This window comes from Pempheris klunzingeri, chromosome 6, assembly GCF_042242105.1.
Source record: "Pempheris klunzingeri isolate RE-2024b chromosome 6, fPemKlu1.hap1, whole genome shotgun sequence".
NCBI classification, from domain to species: Eukaryota; Metazoa; Chordata; class Actinopteri; order Acropomatiformes; family Pempheridae; genus Pempheris; species Pempheris klunzingeri.
Window position 1 is genome coordinate 13,479,667 of NC_092017.1, and position 19,829 is coordinate 13,499,495.

The window sequence follows — 19,829 nt, forward strand, 5'->3', positions numbered from 1 at the left end:
AATTTCTTGTTTTGGCGGCAGCTCAAATGTTTTCGGTAAAAGAGCTGATGACGAAATATGATAGTAATAGTGCATTTGTAAACTCTACAAAACTTTGAAATATTAAGCCATGAGTTCTTTTGAGAGTGTGACACTTCATTTCATTGCAATCTGTGAAGTCTTCTTCCACATTATGGTTAGTCACCTCCACGTCACCTCTCACTTTATAGGGATCCCTCGGGGGTGCAACTGTCTCACCAAGCCAGACATGTCATCTTTGCCGTCACCTCACAGTTTAGCGCCAACTCTTCCAGTGTGTACACGCACCTGCTGTGTTTCTGATTAGTGGTTGGCACTATGATAAACATTTTGCAATCAAGTGTTGAACTCCCAGCCGTTCACACAGGAACTGGGGCACATTGTGTGGGCAGGAGCAGACACACAGAGAAATTTTCAAGGTTCCCAGGTGCCAAGGAGGAGTCTTGACTTGCTGTTAATTTGGGAATCCTGTTCTTTCTCAGTATCACTGGTGTGAAAATCCCTGTTATCTTTTCCATCATATTTCACCCTCAGGACCATCAATCAAACTGATGAAGGATACAGCGAATAATGTCCATTGTGACATTGAAGTGAAGATTAAACAAGCAGCAGTATCTGTCTGCAGCTTCTATTTCAAAACAGATTACAAAAACAACCTGATGCATGAGCTGATGGATCGAGTTGTTTAAGTTGTTTTGAACTGGAGTAAATCATTTACTTTGAGGCGATCAAAGGTGGACGACCATGACATGTCAATCAGGTTCATTAAGCAGAAGCTTGCTTTTGACTAAATACAACAACCTTTAACTGAATGCCTGAAAAATGAAACAGATTTTAAAATCCTTAAATCAAATCAGATAATTATATTGCTGCTGTTACCATTATTCAGACATTTTTATTTCATGGGAAAGTGTCACTTAAACTTAAACTAAAATTTGATGTGTATTTTCTCTTAACAAGTGTCACAAAAGATACTTAAATCAATTTCATGATATAATGATTTGACACAATGTTTTGATTTTTGATCCCGTCACAAAATCCTGCTTGATTAAACTTAAAAAGTGATGAGTAGAATTAAGGTTCAATCATAAAAACTAACTGTTAACTATGTACCCTTGCTATCTTGACCTTTTTTTTAACCCGCTTGTCATGAGGAGCCACGATGTAATACCCAAAAGCTAGTCAGCATTTGTTTGTGATTGTATTTGGCAGCGAAAGAGCAGCCTTGAGCTCTGGATTAAAGATCTGTTCAGTTCATAAAACACATTTGAGATGGTTGCGAAAGAACAGCTTTATATAGTCAATTTCCTTTTCAACTGAATGAGGGTGCAATAAGACTGAGAGACCGTTGCCATAGACCGTTGTGAAAAAATATATAAAAAACATCAGAAGTCTCTTACTTGGATTACATTAAATAGTAAATATGTGTTCATATCATTGCATCTACTCCTGTTTGGTAGTTTATGGTCCCTACTGACTATCATGAATCCAAGCACCATTTATAGAAATGTTGGTGTAAGGAGTTTCACTTTTAACCAAAACTATTTAGCAAAGCAAGATGAACATGTCGATTTTAGTTTGATACCGGCAGGAACTGAAAAGCTAACTGGGGAAATGGGGAGTCAGACGTGAGAAGGAGAGACCGCATAAGGGCTTTAATCAAGCTGCAATTTAGCATTTTTTCCACGTTAAGCAGGTTTTCACACCGATGATCTAAACCAAAAAGGAGGTCAATGTGTCACTGATTACATTGATTGCGAATGCCTCATGGTGTGAAAATAAAGTAAACAATTGTAGCACTGCTCTGTCAGCACATGCCCTTTATGTTTTCTATCACGGTCTGGCGTATTGTTCTGCACCATGTTTACTGCACGAGTGGCCAGAACTTGCCCCAGTTTGGATACCAATTACTTTAACACTGAAGTATGTAACAGTTTCTGAACCTACTGATGCACCTGGAGCAATGGAGCAGAACTGAGACTCATTTCAGCCTGCAAGACAAACTAACCTCTGATCTACAAACACATACACAGTACACGTCAAATAGTGAGCGTTGGGAAATAAATTAGTCACATCTGCTCACAATATCCAACAAAAGGCAACCGCATGTTCAATGTAGTTAAGTTTCTAAATGATCGGATGGGTACATTGCACAATCTGGAGGCTTGTTGTACTTGCCTCACATGTCTTTTTTTTTTTTTTTGAAAACTTAAGTATGACATGAAGCAGTTCTGAACAGTGTTTGAGAGGTACTGTATGTCGTGTAATAGGGTCAATATCACTATAAAGTGCCTTTGGTGTCCCCATCAGAATCACTCAGTCATCATGAAAATGTAGCAGAATAATTAAACTCTGAGGTCTTATTATAAGTGACCAAAGATTTGCACACATATCAGTACAATAATATGTACTGATGTAAAATGTGTTTCCTTCATTTTATACCATTTTTTTCCTTTGGATGTACGTGATTTTGTCATTGTCCACCCTGTCAGCAAGCCTTCCATGACAGGGTAGACATGGTTGCCCTAATTTCATTACTATCCAAATACTTTTCCCATTAACTAAAACATAGTGTTGAGAAAGGGACTAAATAGCTTTCTGAAAATATACATTTTATAATCACTATGTAATTACAATGTATTTATTAGGGCCCGAGCACCAAGCGGTGCGAGGACCCTATTGAAACTGCGTGGGGGAAAAACGTGCAAGGGAGGAAACGTGCAAGTACCCAAGAACCAAGAGGTGTACGGACCTCATAGGCCCCGAGCAGGTAGGCCTCGAGAAAATACATCAAATGAAAAAAACCAGGAGACCAGGGGGCCAAAAACATAGTTGAAATTGAAGGAATTATTATTATTATTCTACTTTGAAATTGTCCATGACAGGGTTGACATATTTTGCTGTTTGCATGTACATTGTCTGCTTGCAGTTAATTTATAAAAAGTGTGGGAGCTTGACCAACATGCATTTCTAATAGCATAACATCTACTTAATACAATAAATGTGAAGTCAAATGGAAAATCTCAGATTTTTTGGGGGGAAATTGGGAAGTCTCAAAGGCACCTTATGGTGATATTGACTCAATACACTAACATAGCAGGTAGCTATTATGCTGCGTCCTAAATCCATCCTTAAGGTTTCAGCGTGCACACTGGGAAAGTGGAAAAAATCCACTAAACAAAGTGAATATGCATACTAAAAAATGCTTGCCTTGTGAGTATGAACAAAGGAAATGGAGGAGCTGCTCACAGCTGAAGGAAATGAAAACTAATGGTGGGGAATCAGAAAATAGACAAAGTATTACATCTTTGGAAAAACATTTTGTTGTCTGATTGTGACGTTCAAAGATGCAGTTTGATACTCAGCACAAGTCTTAGGTGGTTGTAAGTAGCTGTAATGTAGTTCATACTGTATGAAGTTATTGTGTAGTATTATATTTCTTATGCATTTTTACTTTTCGTTGATGGAATATGGTCAAGCAGTAAACAGGAAACATAGACAGAGAGATAAGTGGATGACGCGCAGCAAATGTCCCCAGCTGGATTGGAACCAGGTCATTAGATGGAACATGTCCTTGCCCCCAGGCCACCATGTTGCCCTCAACTTGTTGATCACGTTTAAAGACATTTCACAATCCAACCACCCAGTTGTGGGATAAATGATGAAACATTTTCTAGACTTAACCACAAGGTTCCAGGTTCACTGTCTGTCAGTTGCTTTTTGGTAATAAGATTATCTAATATTGATGTTATATTAGAGTACAATATCAACTAGGCCCTGCATTGTTATGTAAACTTGTGGCTCTTTCATTTCGAGTTTCCAACTCCATTATTATTTTTAGTTTATGTTGTTCTCATGTGGTACATTTTCCCCAAAGACAGCTGTAATAATGTGTGAGCAACATTTTAGTGTTGTAGTTAGATGAGATTGAACACATTTTCAACCAATTTATGTAGGACTGCAAGTAATGATTATCTTTATTATCGGCTCATTATTTTCTTGATTAACAAATTACTTGTTTGGTTTGTAAAACTTAAGAAATTACTGAGAAATGTTGTCACAATAACCCAGAGCTCATAGTGGCAATTTAGACAAAACCTTAACCTCAAAACATTAAAAGAAAACTAAAACTACTTAGATTATTAAAAGTAAAATTAGTAAAATTTGCAATTGTTACATGAAAAATGACTTTTGACGATTATGAGAGTAGTCTCCAATTAATTTTCTGTGAACCAACTAATCATTTCAGCTCTCCACAACTGTTGGGTAGTTTAATTCATATCAAAGCATCACTCTTCATAAACTCCATGTGGATTTCAATGCACAAACCTAGTAACTAAAGCTCTCACACACAAAGAAAGAGTTTTGAACTTTATTTAAGTACTTTATTTGACTAGCTCACACTGCTGATGTGTCATAATAACCTATTATAAACTTTCTAATACATTTTTACACTAAACAAAGACTGTTGGGTTTGTCCCACATCACTTAGGTAGGAAGCACATGCTGTGAAGGGATCACTTTACAGCCTGTATGAACTGAAGGAATACTTACATAAGTAAGTAAAACCTGATTCAGTGTATATACGGGCGACCTGACAGCTGAGGGAACTCAGCCAAAAGTCATATTTAGTGCTGAGAAATTATGAACCTGTCTTTTCATAAAGCCTTGTTCGACTGGCTTTTAACTTATAAAGCTTACTCATAAAGCCAATGAAAAACAACTTTCCCGAAAACTCTCCCGAGAGCCAAATTTTAAAGTGTTGACTGATGGCTCATGTTGATAGACTAGGTGAGAGATTATGTAGATTAGATATTGGACTGAAGCTCAACTTGCTTTGTTTCATGGATATTCAGTGAAAATGTCATCAGGGAGGAATGCTGTTTTTTGTCCCCCAAATCAAGCTTGGGAACACTAAATCTGGGCAGAACTTATTTAAAACAGCTTGGTGTTATTTTCCGATTAATTGCAGAAAGCCAGAGGCTGGTGTGTTTTGGTTCTTTATTTGATACAGGAAGACACAAAGTACAGCTATGGAGTTCTATGGAAATCTTTCATATAAAAAAAAAACTTATTCCCAAAGTGTTTTTTACATGTAAATGACACACTCACACTTATACACATGCACACAAACAAAGTTCTGCAAATACATTTCAAAGCTGCCAAACAGTGGCTCATTCCTAGCAGGCTCTACTCTACAGCGATGGCTCATATAAATTGATTTTTTGCTATAGTGGCTACATGTTGATATGGTTTGTTCATGTTATAGTGAACCATGCACATTTACACTCTCTGTCAGAGAAAGGAAATACCAAATCCAAACCAAATGTGTTTAAGTTGATATATTATGCCTGACAGGGAGGTGAAACATCTGCTCTCCTCTCACCCGCTCTTCTCCTGTTTTTCCTCCTTGAAGTGGTCTACAAAGACAACATTTTTACGATGAAGAATTTACTGTCTCTTTGTAAGTACATCATTGTGAGAGCATGTGGTGTACCAGTTTACCTAATTCTGCACTGGACTTCTCGCATCCATAGCCTGAACCAGCTGCTGGACCCAACTTTTATTTGGATTGGCACAGACAGTCCGTTGTGTTTTCTGCATAGGCCTCCTCTTCATCAGAAACCTAAACATATCAGTGTGATTATTATTCAGTGTTATCAACATTTACTGAGCAAGTTTTATGAGTTATCAAAAACACTAGTGTGCACATCTTACTAGAAAGAAAGTTTGTTAAGTTTCTTTTTCCTTAACTCTTTGAAAATTTCATTCTAGTGGGAAGTTTCAACAATGTAGAAAAATAAAATGCTCACTAGGGGGCAAAAGTTAAGGACATAATTTTTGTTACTTACACAACAGCTCTGATGTTGCAATCACCATCTGTTTCCTGTATCCTGTAACTTTCAATGTTTCTCCTTGCAATATGTTTCTTGTCTGGGACATAGCCAAGACAGCAGTTGCCGTATGAGCCTGGAGGGAGAGATAAAGTAACCTGTCGTTAGGGAGAAACTGCCCCACTAGAAAATAAAAGATAACTGGGTTAATTTGCTGTAGCTGGGTTGCGTCAAAATGGCTGACTCTGATTGTTTTTTTTATGTGTATAAACATAAAATGCCAAATTGAGCACAATTAACTAACTCAGTATTAACAGGAAAAACATAATCCTGGCTCTCACAACTCACTAATGACTCAATGGTGTGTCATAAAATTATTACTTTTGTTCAATAGAAAACCACAAAAATCAGGGGCAATAATGGATTTGAAAAGATCTGGGGCTAAACCAGGTGTTCAGCATTGACAAGCAACAAAAGTCAAGGATGTTATTTCCGTCGCGCTAATTTCTTGACCACACACACACACAGCTCATCCTCACCATGAATGCCTGCATTGGCAATGCCGTTTGTGGTCCTCTCTAGTCAAGACAAGTCTATATAAATATCAAGATGTCACACTGTTCCTACTGTAAAATGAATATTTTGGCTATGGGTATTTACATTTTATTGCCACCAGGTGAGCTGGTCAAAGTCATTATTATCTATAAGTAGAACTTGGCAGAGGTGTTAATCGCAGTATATACACAGAACCATGGTCATGATTTAGGACACTGAGGTCATGTTCCTGGTAATTCTATCTGGGCCTTAAAAACCTGTAGAGGTGTTTACATCCCACACTAAAAACAACACATGGTTGGCATTTTACAGGCTGGCTGCACTAACATTGGATACTTTTCCAGCAGATCTTTAATCCTGACAGTATGCTGCGAGCTTAGAAAAATCCTTGAAAAAATCATGAAATATCTAACAATTTCGGTGACTTTTTGATGTTTTGTCTTGTAGACTCTAGACCTAGACTCTGGTTATAGACCTGCTTTAACTTCACCTTTTTACTGTGCCCTCTCCCTCTGACCATCTAACTCTGAACTCTTGCAACAAATTTGCCCCACTTTATGCTGATGCTCCAAATCAAGTTGCCTCTGCCACATTAAAATGCAGCTTTTTTTAAGGCCACAAAAATATCTAGGTGTAAGCTCTGAATCATTGGCTATAATGACACTAATGCTAGTGAGCTATAAGACTCTTCTGCTGCATTTGTAGATTTTGTCTTACAGTGCAAAAAAGGTAGAAAAAAGTTACCTGCACAATATTAAGCTACTATCTAAAAATGCACTGTTACATATGTGTGCAATCTAATCACAATTTTATGTTACTTTATCATAGTTCTGGTGTGACTCTGATCTGATCTGCTTTACTTACCTTGAGCAAGACTCATGTATGTGCAGGTGAGGAGCAGGAGACAGAAAAGAGCTGGGAACTTCATGGCTGCTGCTGCTGTTGTTCTTGTTGTGTAGCTCTCTGCACAGAAACAAAAAGATTAAATCAAAGAGCAAAGCAAAACAGAAAATTAGAAGCAGAGTCTGCCACCTCCCTCTGTTCATTTTGGCCATTGATATATTGTTTCCCGTAATAGCCCCTCCATCTGCACTCTTACGAAAGAAAACAGTTGCCTTTGACCTGTGATTAAAAATGGTTAAATCCTTGTCTGGTTTCCAGCTGTGTGCAGCTGTTGCTTCTCTATGTTATCTCTCTGAGTGTTGCTTTACAGAAACCAAGTGAGTTTGTGGTAAATTATGGCTGGACTCCCTCTCTGCAGTCTGTCTCTGACATCTTATTAAACAATACTTGGAGCACATGATAGCATGTTTGCAAAATCAGGACTTCAGAAGAAGAACGACACCAAGAATAACACGAGGGCATAGTTGCATAAGCATGCAGAGAACGTACCTGATCACATTCAATATTTCACAAGATGTCCTGGGAGAGAAACCTTTTGTCCAATGCAGCTCAGTACTCTTATAGGAGGCAGATGATGCCCTCCCCCATCACCACACCTCCTCTGACATGTTAACACACCACATTTTACAACTGTTCAGTAGAACTGCAATTTGATCTCTGAATCCCTCGAGGTGTTTACTTACGGCCAGCAACACACACACACACACACACACACACACACACACACACACACACACACACACACACACACACACGTCAATACCACCCAAGTACCTCTTATGTAACATTAACATCCTAATGACTTCATCTTTCTTGTTATCTTCCAAACAATCATCAAAAATTAGAATTTTCTCCACCAGTGATAGAGATGTGTACAGTGTTTTTAGGGTATGGTCATGTTCTGGTTTGGTCATGATGAGGGACATAAGAAGAAAGCATTAAACATGCATTAAATACTGTTTTCCTCCATTAAGAGGTCAGGGGTCAGCCATAGTGTAGCAACTCTGGACCTGGTGGAGATGTCAGTGCCCCCTGCTGCTGTTGAACTGATACTTTCCCACACAAAAGGCTGACCTGATCTGATGGCACCAAAGCTTTCCAGATGTCTAACACCTTCCCTAGGCTACTTTATTGTAAGCACAAGTGACGCATATACATGTTATGAAGTAATGAAAGATCAGTGTGCTATTGGTAATTCAAATAAGCTCCTTCTACAGCTGCAACCACTTTGCAGCCCTGCCTCTTTTTTCTAAAGATTGCTGAATACTTAATCTATCTCAATATGTTCTTCACAGTCAGTTTTGTGCCTTGAATTGTCTAAATTCTCTTTGTTCTGTAATCCATATACAGTAAAGATAAGATAAGATAAGATCATCACCATCAGCCTGGATCAACCTTAACCAACTGTAGGAAAGCATGTATAATATACTTAAAGCAGAGAAAGCCTGAGATTTGTCAAAAGAACCACTTCAATAAGTTTTCTCTTGAAGAAACTCAAGGTTCTGCTTTTTAAAACGTTAACTGGACTGACGCTTCTGTTTCGTGTTTTCTAAATACAGCATGATGCTAAGTGTGGCATGTGTCAGTGATAACACCATCAATGCTTTGGTTCTGGTTGTTATTCTGGTGCTTTTGTTGCTGTATTGTGGGTTAAAATAAAGGTGCACTTAACAACCATTGGTTCTGCATTGCTACCACGGCTGTAGCTGTAGCCAAACACTGAAGTTAGTGGTCCAAGTCACCTCAGTGTAGCAGTACCCACGCTCTTTCAGAAATGTTTTAGCTATGTGTATCTTGTAGATTTTATCTATTTTGAACTGATCATCTATATTTTCTGTAAACTGTATTTTCCAACATCTGAAGTTTTTTTTATTTATTTGTAATGTACCTAGGTTTAAAAGCCCACTAAACTCCTGGTAAAAACACAGAGGATGTGACCTCAGTGCCTCCACAGATTTCTACTCACAGAAATACGGCCCTCTTGTGTGTTAATACAGAAATATTTTCTGAGAAAGGCGATGGATTGCTTCCAAATGCCATTGCTGACTTGATGATGGTGTTTGTCTGAATCATAAATACAGAGTAGTGTTATACAGTAAATTACTAGTGATTTGTGCGACTATCAAATGGCAAATGTACTGCTGGTCAGTTTGAAAAATACTGTGAGATACGACAATGAATTAGAAAAAACAAGTAAAATACAGTAATGGCCAAAAGTAGGTGGAGATGTGACAATCACAGCCTGACCTGTTTGTGATAATTAAGAATGAACAATAACTCGCTGTGATAACAGCATCCAATCTTCAGGGAAAGCTTTGTACAAGAGTTTGGAACCTGGCTTCAGGCATTTCCTGTCATTCAGACATCAGAACATTGGCATGATCAACACTGATGTTGAGGCGATAAGACCCAGCATGCAGTCAACGAGTTTATCCCAAAGGTGTTGACCTGTCTTTGTGCACAGGATAATATTTCATGTTGAAACAGGAAAGGGCCTTCCCCAGACTGTTAAAAAAAAGAAGAAAATTAAAAGCTATGTGTTATTACACAATACCTACACAAAGGTCATATTACATTAAAACGCATACACACATTCAAAAAACTTAAAATATATTCTCATACATGGTCTGCTCTATGTATAAAGTCAAAAACTTTTGCGCTAACACATGAATGAAAAGCAAACATGCAAAACATGTGTAGCTATTTTTATTTCAAGGTGTCCTCATGGGCTTGACTATTGCCAAAAATATTATTGCTTGCTGTAACATTAAGATGTTGGTCCATACCATGAAAAACAACCCCAGGAAAAAAAAAAACAGCGATGTCCACCAGTGACTGGAGAAGTATTCAGATCCTTTACTTGAGTAAATGTACCACAGCCTAAAATAAATAATAATAAAATATGACATAAGTACAAATAAAAGTACAGAGGAATGAGCAGTAATACTTACTTAAAGTAATAAAAGTAAAAGTACTCATCATGCAGAATGGACCCTCAACGTATTTAATCAATGTGAAACGTAATCTTTAGTTGCAGCACTAAATTTACGACTGACATATGGGCATTTCAATAGACTTTAAGTACATTTTGAGCCTTTTCAAATATATTTTAAATACTGTTGGATGGTTAAGTTTGGATTTATGGATATGCATTGTATTTCATATGTTCATTTTAGGTTTAATCTGCAATAATAACAACAGTTGTAAATTAAATGGAGTACAAGCACTGAGACATGAAATGCAATTTACAATCTAACCACAAGTACAAAAAGCAGCAAAATATGGTGTAATATACAGGTAAATAAGTATAGAGGTAAATATTAATAAACAGTAGGGCTAGATATGAAAGGCTGTGATGCAGACATTATGAGGAGTATGAACATTTACAGCAATAACTGTAGGCACTATAGACTTAAGTATAAACATAAGATATAAAGTGCCGAAATAACCAAGGGATTAAGTGCCGACATTATACACAGAATAAACAGCTGCAGGTACATGAATTGGGTGAATGAAATGTGGAGAAGAGACACAAAATAGTGGAAGAATACTTGAGTGCAGCACTTTTCTTCACTGTCGCACCGTGTTGACGGCACTGATTAGAAACACTACAGCGCCATCTAGTGGTCAGACCAGGGACCGGCAGATCCATCCCCTGAACCTGCTGTGGAGGTGGTTCACTCCGTGTTACCCAGACCGGGTTTTACCACTCAGTCACCGACACCTCCGGGTCCGTGTGGGCGTGACCGACCGGCTTGCCTCCATAACAGCCACTAAGCAACCAGCAGGTCGGTCAACGCTAGTGCAAGTCATCCTGACCACATCATTTCACAACACCTACAGTCTGCCGGCCCGCTCCTAGTTCACCTCCAGCAGCGGCAGACACACACAGCAGTCACTCGCTGTTTCACCGCAGTAAGACACAGATTAGCGACGTGTTAGCACGCTAGCGAAAACACCACATGGACCCTGAAAACAGCAACATGAACACGGCGGCGCAGATGTTGATGAACCACGCTAAGACTCTCAGGCTCCACACCGGGAACTTAGTCAGCCGAAGTCGGCTGAAAAAGAAATGTCCAGCTTCTCCTAGCGAAGAGGTGAGATAACATGAAGCCGGGCTCAGGTGAATTTATGTCTAGTTTCCTCACCGCCGAGGTCCGCAGTGTTGTGCAGGTGTGACCAGTTAGCTTGTTAGCTTAGCCGTAAACTTAACCTCAGGCTACCTGGCTACATGTTTAACTAGCTAACCACCAGTGTGTGCTAACAGACAATACAACTTTAATGATGTAACTCGCGCGGTTCATGAATAGAAAAAAAAATATTTCAAATTGCACCTGTCGAGCCTCATCTAGCTAAAGTAGCTGAAAAGTTGTTGAGGGCATGTAATATAACTTTATGGGGGTGAATAGTTCACAGGCAGTGACCCGGTGGGTGGATGGTTGTTGTAAGGTGCCCACAGTGTAAACCCTCACACAGGTGACCTGCGTCCCCAGCAGCCAGACAGGTGCTCCACTGAAACAGTATTTGTTTTAACACTTGTTAAGTTATTGCAGTACCATAACGCCCACTAGTCTATTGACATCTATTGAGTCTATTGACATGCCCTACTGTCAGCCAGTATTATTTATTTTGCTTTATTAGTTATCAGTGATTGTTTAGTCTGCAAAATGTCAGAAAATATCAACTATTTTTCCAGAGCTTATGCTCACATCGTCAAATAAATCATCTTGACAACAAGTTAAAACCCAAAGATGATCTGTTTATGAAGATCTGACTCAAAGCAGCAAGTCCTCACATTTATTTACACATTCACAAGTTGTTTTGCAGCGACATAGATCTTTGCTGTATTGACATGAAGGTGTGGTGGCTGTTTCCTGAAAGGGTTTGTGGATAAACATTCATCACACATAGTTATGTGTGTTGAAACGTGGTTGGAATTTGGTCTCTGCGTGTTGTGCCTGCCAAAGTCGCTCTTTTAATGTGTGATTGTTGTAAGAAAGTTGTTGTTGTGGCACCTTGATCTTCACTATAACATTCAGATACCAGGCTATTAGAGAGCAAACGTGCAGCATATACTGTATGGGGCTGACATGCCACTAAAATGAAATATATAGTACATAATGCAGAAAACTGCTTTAGAAAGTAACTAGAAACCTTGTTGATGCACTCTGCCTGTAATTACAGCACTATAAAAAGCTTTATAACTTTTTACAAGTTTCAGTACATAGTACTCAGCACTAAATGATCTAAACAAACATGGATGCCTGGATGGATGTCAGTTCATAGTATTTTTAACCTTCACACGACTAATCATGTGACCGTCTTGTCTCTGTCAAGTCTCTAACTGCTCTGTTAACACCCTGCAAATGATTTCTTTGTAAAGCTCCACATCACCAGGTTTTGGTTTGTGACATTTAGTGCTCCATGGCGTGGCCTCCACACCCCATGCTTATCCTTTTTCTAAATAGTTACGATGTCTCCTCTCCTTTTCCCACACTTGGAGCTGGTTTGTGACTTATCAAAGTTAGTCCAACTGATTTTTTTGTTTATAACACACTGCTACTAATGAGGTGGCTGAGCAGCACATCACAACTGTTGAAGTGGAGGCTGATGAAAAGAAAAAAAACTGCTGCTCAGTTTCAGGGATTCTTGTTAAGAAGTATGCATGTTTCACAGGTGTTTAACTTTGCGTCTTTCAATTTGACATTTCAGCTTCAAGACTGCATTCAAGCCACGCTGAGCGACTGGTTTTCCACAACAAAACTTCCATCCAAGGTGAGGAAATGCTCACAATGTTTTCACGTTGTGCTGCTGGACTCTGAGTATGAGAGGACAGCAGCTCGCCTAATTCAGGCTCCACTGAACCAGTTTTGCCTGTTTTTAGTGACTGATAAATGAACAACGGTAGCATTGACACTGCCGGCGACTTGTGGTCAGACCTGCAGCATGTGAATGTGTTGCACAATAACGTGTTACTACACTTTCAGGCAGTAGAGCTCGAGTGCTTAGGAAAATGAAATAACTGTAGTGACATCAAAGGATGCCTCTAGGCTTACTGAAAAGAAGCTGTCACGATGAATGTTCATGCAGTGCTGGCTGCCAAAGGCGCCATTCCAAATGTGCGTCCGTCTGTTGGGACGGGGGGGACAGGGGGATGTGGGGGTGGGCGAGGATGGGTGCATAGAAACACTTTGCTCTGCAGGTTTTGCTCATTAACTGTAAGAAGATTTCTACAAAGAAGTAGTGATAGGAAAATCTGTTTTCATCAACAGCAGCAACAACATGTAACATTTTCTGTAATGGGGATTAAAAAGGCTGCAGGGTTCAACGTGATGAACCGCCATTCCTGCTGAACACACCCCTGTTGTGGCTGTTTTGCTAGACTCAGCTAATCTGATTGAGCTGTTATCACCACGCCCACTGGACTCAAATGGGGATGGGGGAGGTTTGAGAGAGTTGAACTAAGGGGTCATAAATACTTGCAAGTACAAAAATTATCAGACACATCCGTGCAGGGAAATATCAAGAATCAGATATTTGAGTTATGTGTTTGAACTCTCATCTGGTTGGTTATATACATGTTTGGTGTATGTTTTCTTGTAACATTCCCATGTTGTAAAGATTGAAAATTCATGTCCTGTTACGCCTTTCAGACATGCATTTCATCATGTAAATGTGTTTGCAGTTATTTTTTTGTAGGTCTTATGTCTAAATAAGTGCAGATTCACTTTTCCGTTAACGTAACATTTCCCACATGGCCACATGTTGGCAGGGTAGTGAAAAGGCTGCAGCAGCACAATGCTTCCTGTGCATGGAGCAAAACAATGCTCATCATATGTTCACCTTATTAAGAGTACAGCAATAAATGTATCACTTATTATTATATTAATATTATCAATTATGAACCACAAAACAGTGTGAATGAGTCAATTTTTGGGGGATTCCTCTCATGACAGATCAGTCGAAAATGTTTTTCCACCTTGTGGTGCAGGGAAAAAGAGGATTTTTAAACAGCAGAGACAATAATTGTCACAACCAGTTACACCGTCTCCAAAATAAGTGCTGTCCTCATCATGCAGGACCTCCCAGATACACTGGACTGCTCCATTCCCCAGGCAACAGATGCTATCACGCCTGAGGAGAGGGAGGAGCTGAAGGTTTCAGGTCAGTACTGTTTTTTCAATCTGCAACAGGAACATTAAATCTGTAGAGTAACACATTTACATGCACTTAAACCGAGCAGTGATCTTGTTTTTTTTTTTTAAATTTTTCTGCAGACAAAAAATAACCAAGGGATTAAGAAAAATTTCTACCAGATTTCTTTCAGATAACATTTTCTCTTGTGTGCTGTGCAATGTAGTGATTTACTGTACTTTTAACAAGAAGGTAGCTGTACATACAAAAGCTCTTAAAAAGCACACCAACACACAGCTTCCAGTCAAAACGTGTCAGGATTTTCAAGTGTCTGCTTCGCCCATGTTACAGACCACTGAACACATCACCTGTAAATAAAATCATTCGATTCATTGATCAGTCTCCTCAATTAATTCCTGGCAAATCAAAAATAAATAGATTAGTAACCAATTAAGTGGGGACGACATGTTTACAGGTGTCTTGTTTTTGCAGTCAAGCTGTTCCTGTGTGAATCTGTTCAGTCATCTATCAGAGATGCCGTCGAGATGGGTGAGCTTTAAATCTCTTCAGCATTTTCATGTGCTTTTTTAAAAAATGACACACAATTCATACTAACTTTTTTAAATTAACAATACTGCCTTGTTTGTCTCTCTTACCCAGCCTGCCAGACGCTGGCAGTGTCCCAGCTCGACTCTGTTATCATAGCGCCACCCGGGCCCCTGGAGGGTGACAGCCAGTCTTTGGCTCACCTTCAGCCAGCCTGGGAGGAGCTGGAGGGTCTGGTCAGGAGCCAGCAGATAGCCGCCATTGGCACCTCTGACCTGGACAAAGATCTGCTGGAACAGCTCTACAACTGGGCTCAGGTGAGTGGGAATGTTTTGTGTGAGAGTCTCACTTTGTGTCGTCTTTTCGCTGGGAGAATACCATGTGTTTTTACTAATTGTATCTGGAAAGACTCCTACAGTTTTATCTGTCGGTTCTAAGATAAGATATTCCTTTTATTAGTCCCACGGCAGGGAAATTTAGTGTCACAGCAGACAGGAGGAGAAATAAAAAAGAATATGTACAGTTAAGACAGAGGAAGTATAAAAATAGAAACAATATAATATACGCAGCCAAGACCACAGTTTTATCCAAACATGTGTAAAGCTATTCCAGTAATATTGAAACAAGGTCATTGTTCATAGCCTATATAGTGTTTTTAGACAAGGACGGCTAGTTCAATTCAGTACAGGATCTGCTCGGTTTTAGAGGGAGCAGAGATGTTACTTTTGACAACAGGTCAGGCTTACAGACAACAAGCAGAAATGTGTTTTCCAATCGCGAGCTTTGGCCGGTGAACCACTGACAGACCTGGCGGCTCTGGTCATTGAGCACACACTCTGTCTTGTACCAGGTGAAGCCCAGCAGTAACCAGGTCAACCTGGCCTCCTGCTGCGTGATGCCTCCTGACCTGACAGCCTTTGCTAAGGAGTTTGACATCCAGCTGCTCACACACAACGATCCCAAAGGTGAAATTAAATTTATTTTTTTTCATATCAGTCAGTATTGATTTATACTGAAATGAATAGCAAAGGATAAGTAGTGCAGTGTTGTATATTTTTCTTATTGTCAACAGGTGCCATGAAAAGGCCAAAACCAACAATGAGCTGATCCAATAAGTTTCGTCTCTGTAGAAACACCCTGAAATATTTTCATTCCTCTGTGTAATAGACCCCCAACTGCTGAATGAAATGTTTAAAAAAACACATCCATGTGCAACTGGGTAACACGTTTGCTTATTATCATGAACATGGGCACTGTAGTTTATTTTTGGTCAGTTCACCCGACTGCCAGAAATAATCACTACAACACCAAATGTGTGTTAATATGCAGCTGAAAATATTCCCCAACAAATTTACTATTTACTCCTGTTTGAGTAACATCTGCTTAAAGCTGCAGGACCCAATACTGTGTTTGTGTTTTGAAGATTTATTTCTTTCATAGAAAATAATAGGTTTGGGCCTTAGAAGTACAGAGAAGGTTGAAATGTATTGATATACGTCATATACTCAATACTATGTCTGTATGAATCAATAATGTATTGCGGTTGGGGTCAACTTCAGTATCAGTGAGTCTCATTTTTATGTGATTTATGCAGAGTAAGCTGCGCACAGTTTACATGTACCTGTGAATTTTTCTTTAAAAGCGTTAAACAGCTCCTCTCTTATGGAATCAGATTTGTTTCAAAAGTTTCAAGCAAAACTTATTAAAAGTCAATCAAAATAAATGGATTTGAGAGAGAGAAAAATGAACTCAAGCAAAAAATTATATATAAAGTTTTTTGAACTTTTTCTAATCACCAAGCGGGAGAAAGAATCTTTCATGCAAGGCATGCATGAAGAGGAAGCATAGGGGGGCATACAAGCAACTGCTTCAAGATTAAAGTAAGTACTAATCACTGTATGTAGTTTTTTTAAAAACTTTATAGATCCCCAGGAGTCAATTCATGCAAACGGGAACAACCTCCGGGTCACAGCTGTGTCGCTCAAAAACTCAACAGCCAATAGGAACGCGCCCTTGAAAGAGCCCGCCCACGCGATAGGTTTGTGTCAAAACTCAAACAAAGAATCTGGCAGCGCAAACGAAAAAGCCAGAAGCGTAACCAAAAGAGAGAGAGGGCGAGAGCAAAACTACATCCTTGAACAAAATAAAAGACAGAGTTATTTGTTTTCAAGAGACATTTTTTATTTTGAAGGTTATAATTTTTTGCTTGAGTTCATTTTTTTCTCTCTCAAATCCAATTTATTTTGATTGACTTTTAATAAGTTTTGCTTGAAACCTTTGAAACAAATCTGATTCCATACTCTCTTGGCCTCGTGTTTCCATCCACAGAGCTGATGTCAGCAGCCACATTCAAGGAGGCGATGCAGGAGGGAACGCAGGACCTGAACATCGCTGACTGGAGGCTGGAGTGGGTCTTGCGCTACTCCATTATCGTCAAGAGCAGGGGCATCATCAAGGCTAAGGGCTACCTGGTCAGTGCGAGGAAGGCGAACCCCTAGCACACCCTGCTAGAGAAGAAGACAACTGGATGAAGCCATTTTCCTCCTCCTCATTCTCACACACACACAAAACATGCAAAGTCTGAGTAATGGATGCTGCTAATCACCAGTCTTTGTTTTATCTTACAGATAAAGTTGCATCTTGATCATCTATGATTTTCTTCAGTTTAACAGATGCAGGTATTCATTGCTGTCGTCTCAGTGAGATCAGTTACAGGAGATGGACATGTCAGATTGACTCCAGTGTCAGTTTTGAGAGAATAGACTGTGAAAGTCAGTTTCACACATGGTGGCTCTCACCGTGACCAGTACATTGACAGATCAGCTCCCTATCAGCACAGAAGAGGCCGCTTTAATGATGGAAAATGTCGGCTGCTAGACTTTGATTCAAAGTGAAGGTTCCTTTACCTTGTTCTGACTTAAAGTGCCTCTCGTCTTTTGCGCCTCCTGTCCTCATTCCCACTGTCTCCACTGTGTCTGTGTGAATCAAGCTTTAAGTATATCAGTCTGGATGAAAGGATTCAGAGTAGGTAAAGAGAAATATTGTTTTTTAATACGGTGTGATTCCAAACATTTTGAAAAGGTAACTGGACAAAAATCAGAAAAAGTCAGATTTTATTCATGCAATTAGATTTCTCCTGCTGTATATAACTCTATTTGCATTCCTCAACTGATTAAAAACGATGCACTATTTCAAACCCAAGTACATATGAGAGGTTATTTTATGATGCAAATTGAATTAGACTTAAACTGGTAAAACAGACAATTGTGTGAGTATATATGACTTTATTTTATCGTGCATTTTTTCTAACCATGCGCTGTTTTTGACCATTCATTGAAATGTTCAGCCACCTTATGCTCATGTGGTTAATATGAGGGTTGAGAGTACAGAGATATTCACATGCATCGCAGGCTTATGTCCTCTACACACATTGCTGTTGTAGCACTGGAAACCCCCCATGCCATGGAGATGTGAAAATTAGTGAACTCTGAGAAAGAGGTTTTTATTTAAGAATCATGGCTGTTTTTTCAGACAAGATCCAGTTAATCTCATGAAGACCATTTATTCGTTGTACTGTAAACATATTTAATGTTGTCATATATCTGTATATCATGAATTGGCTTTATTAAAATGATTGAACAGGTGTTTGTTCTGTCAAACTGTGTCAAATGTTCAAAATATGGAATACACTTGGGGTTGTGTGACTTTGATAAAGTAATTAAGATATTTGGTGTTGCAAAGACTCGAGGCCCTGATTTAGTCAAACTGGAGAGATGGTATTAGTGTAAATTAATAATGAAAAATTATACTGAATTGGCAATGTAGCACACTTTAATTGCTAATGTATCATTTATTTATTATACATGAATATTTTAATTAAACATGACTTTTTTTCAATGGCTTCCATAAAATGTGGTGCAGTGGCTCTAAATCAGCTAACTGGACAAATAGGACCTCTTTATATTGGATTTTAGTGCTGCTTTTTTTTGGGATAAAAGTTTTTATGGAAAATTCATGATTTATTTTTTTTTTTTGCAGTAGCTTGCATGTGATGGGGCGCCGTGACTCCAAATCACATAAACTGTTTTTATGGATAAGAATGAGTGTGCTGTAAAATTGGTCAAGTTATACTAAAATCACTAACTTTGAGGGAATTATTTACCTTATTTGTGCTTTAATTGAACGGTTATGTTTCACAGCTGAGTGTAGTTTTTAACACTGAGTGTTTGGGTTAGGGTTACTTGGGAGAAATATTTCACTCTACAAAATTGATTTGACCACTATGAAGATTTATATACAAAGCACATGATCATCTAATAAAATATGATGCAGTGACAAAGATGAACTTAAATAATCGTAAAACATTTGATATACAGTTCTGTGCAAAATTTTTTAGGCAGGTGTAAAGACATGCTGTAAAGTAAGAATGCTTTCAAAAATATGAAATTAAATTTTTTTAAATCAATTTACAAAATGCAAAGTGAGCGAACAGATGAAAAATCAAAGTCAAATCAGTATCATCTCAAAACAGCATCTATTCTAAGTACACTTGTACAAAGTTGGATTTTGTAGAATCATAGGTGTGATTAACCAATTATACCAAAAGGTGCTTAAAACAAACAAGTTTTTATTTTTAAAGCACTTTTACTTTATAGCATTTCTTCACACCTGCCCAACTCTCAAATCCATTTATTCTGATTGACTTTTAATAAGTTTTGCTTGAAACTTTTGAAACAAATCTGATTCCATAGGATCACTCACATAGAACACTTTTCTAGAGTGAGCACTTTTACTTTTGATACTTAAAGTGTATTTTGCTAATTATTTGTACTTTGG

The 19,829-nt window shown here is 38.7% G+C and overlaps 2 protein-coding genes across 2 annotated transcripts; one reads left to right on the forward strand and one right to left on the reverse strand.

Annotated features, from left to right (window-relative positions):
- Window positions 1-5,002: 5,002 nt before the first annotated feature.
- Window positions 5,003-7,920, reverse strand: ccl25b (chemokine (C-C motif) ligand 25b). Its single transcript, XM_070832915.1, has 5 exons — window positions 7,800-7,920; window positions 7,272-7,370; window positions 5,871-5,988; window positions 5,524-5,644; window positions 5,003-5,438 (listed from the first exon to the last, which is right to left on the reverse strand). Exons 2-4 carry the CDS (start codon window positions 7,333-7,335, stop codon window positions 5,524-5,526), a joined length of 303 nt encoding a protein of 100 aa, XP_070689016.1. The 5' UTR covers window positions 7,336-7,370; window positions 7,800-7,920; the 3' UTR covers window positions 5,003-5,438.
- Window positions 7,921-11,167: 3,247 nt separating this feature from the next.
- gclm (glutamate-cysteine ligase, modifier subunit) lies at window positions 11,168-18,635 on the forward strand. The gene is made up of 7 exons (XM_070832081.1): window positions 11,168-11,410; window positions 13,026-13,088; window positions 14,393-14,477; window positions 14,940-14,996; window positions 15,108-15,310; window positions 15,844-15,958; window positions 17,322-18,635. The coding sequence occupies exons 1-7, from the start codon at window positions 11,273-11,275 to the stop codon at window positions 17,489-17,491; spliced, it is 831 nt and encodes a 276-aa protein (XP_070688182.1). The 5' UTR covers window positions 11,168-11,272; the 3' UTR covers window positions 17,492-18,635.
- Window positions 18,636-19,829: the final 1,194 nt, after the last annotated feature.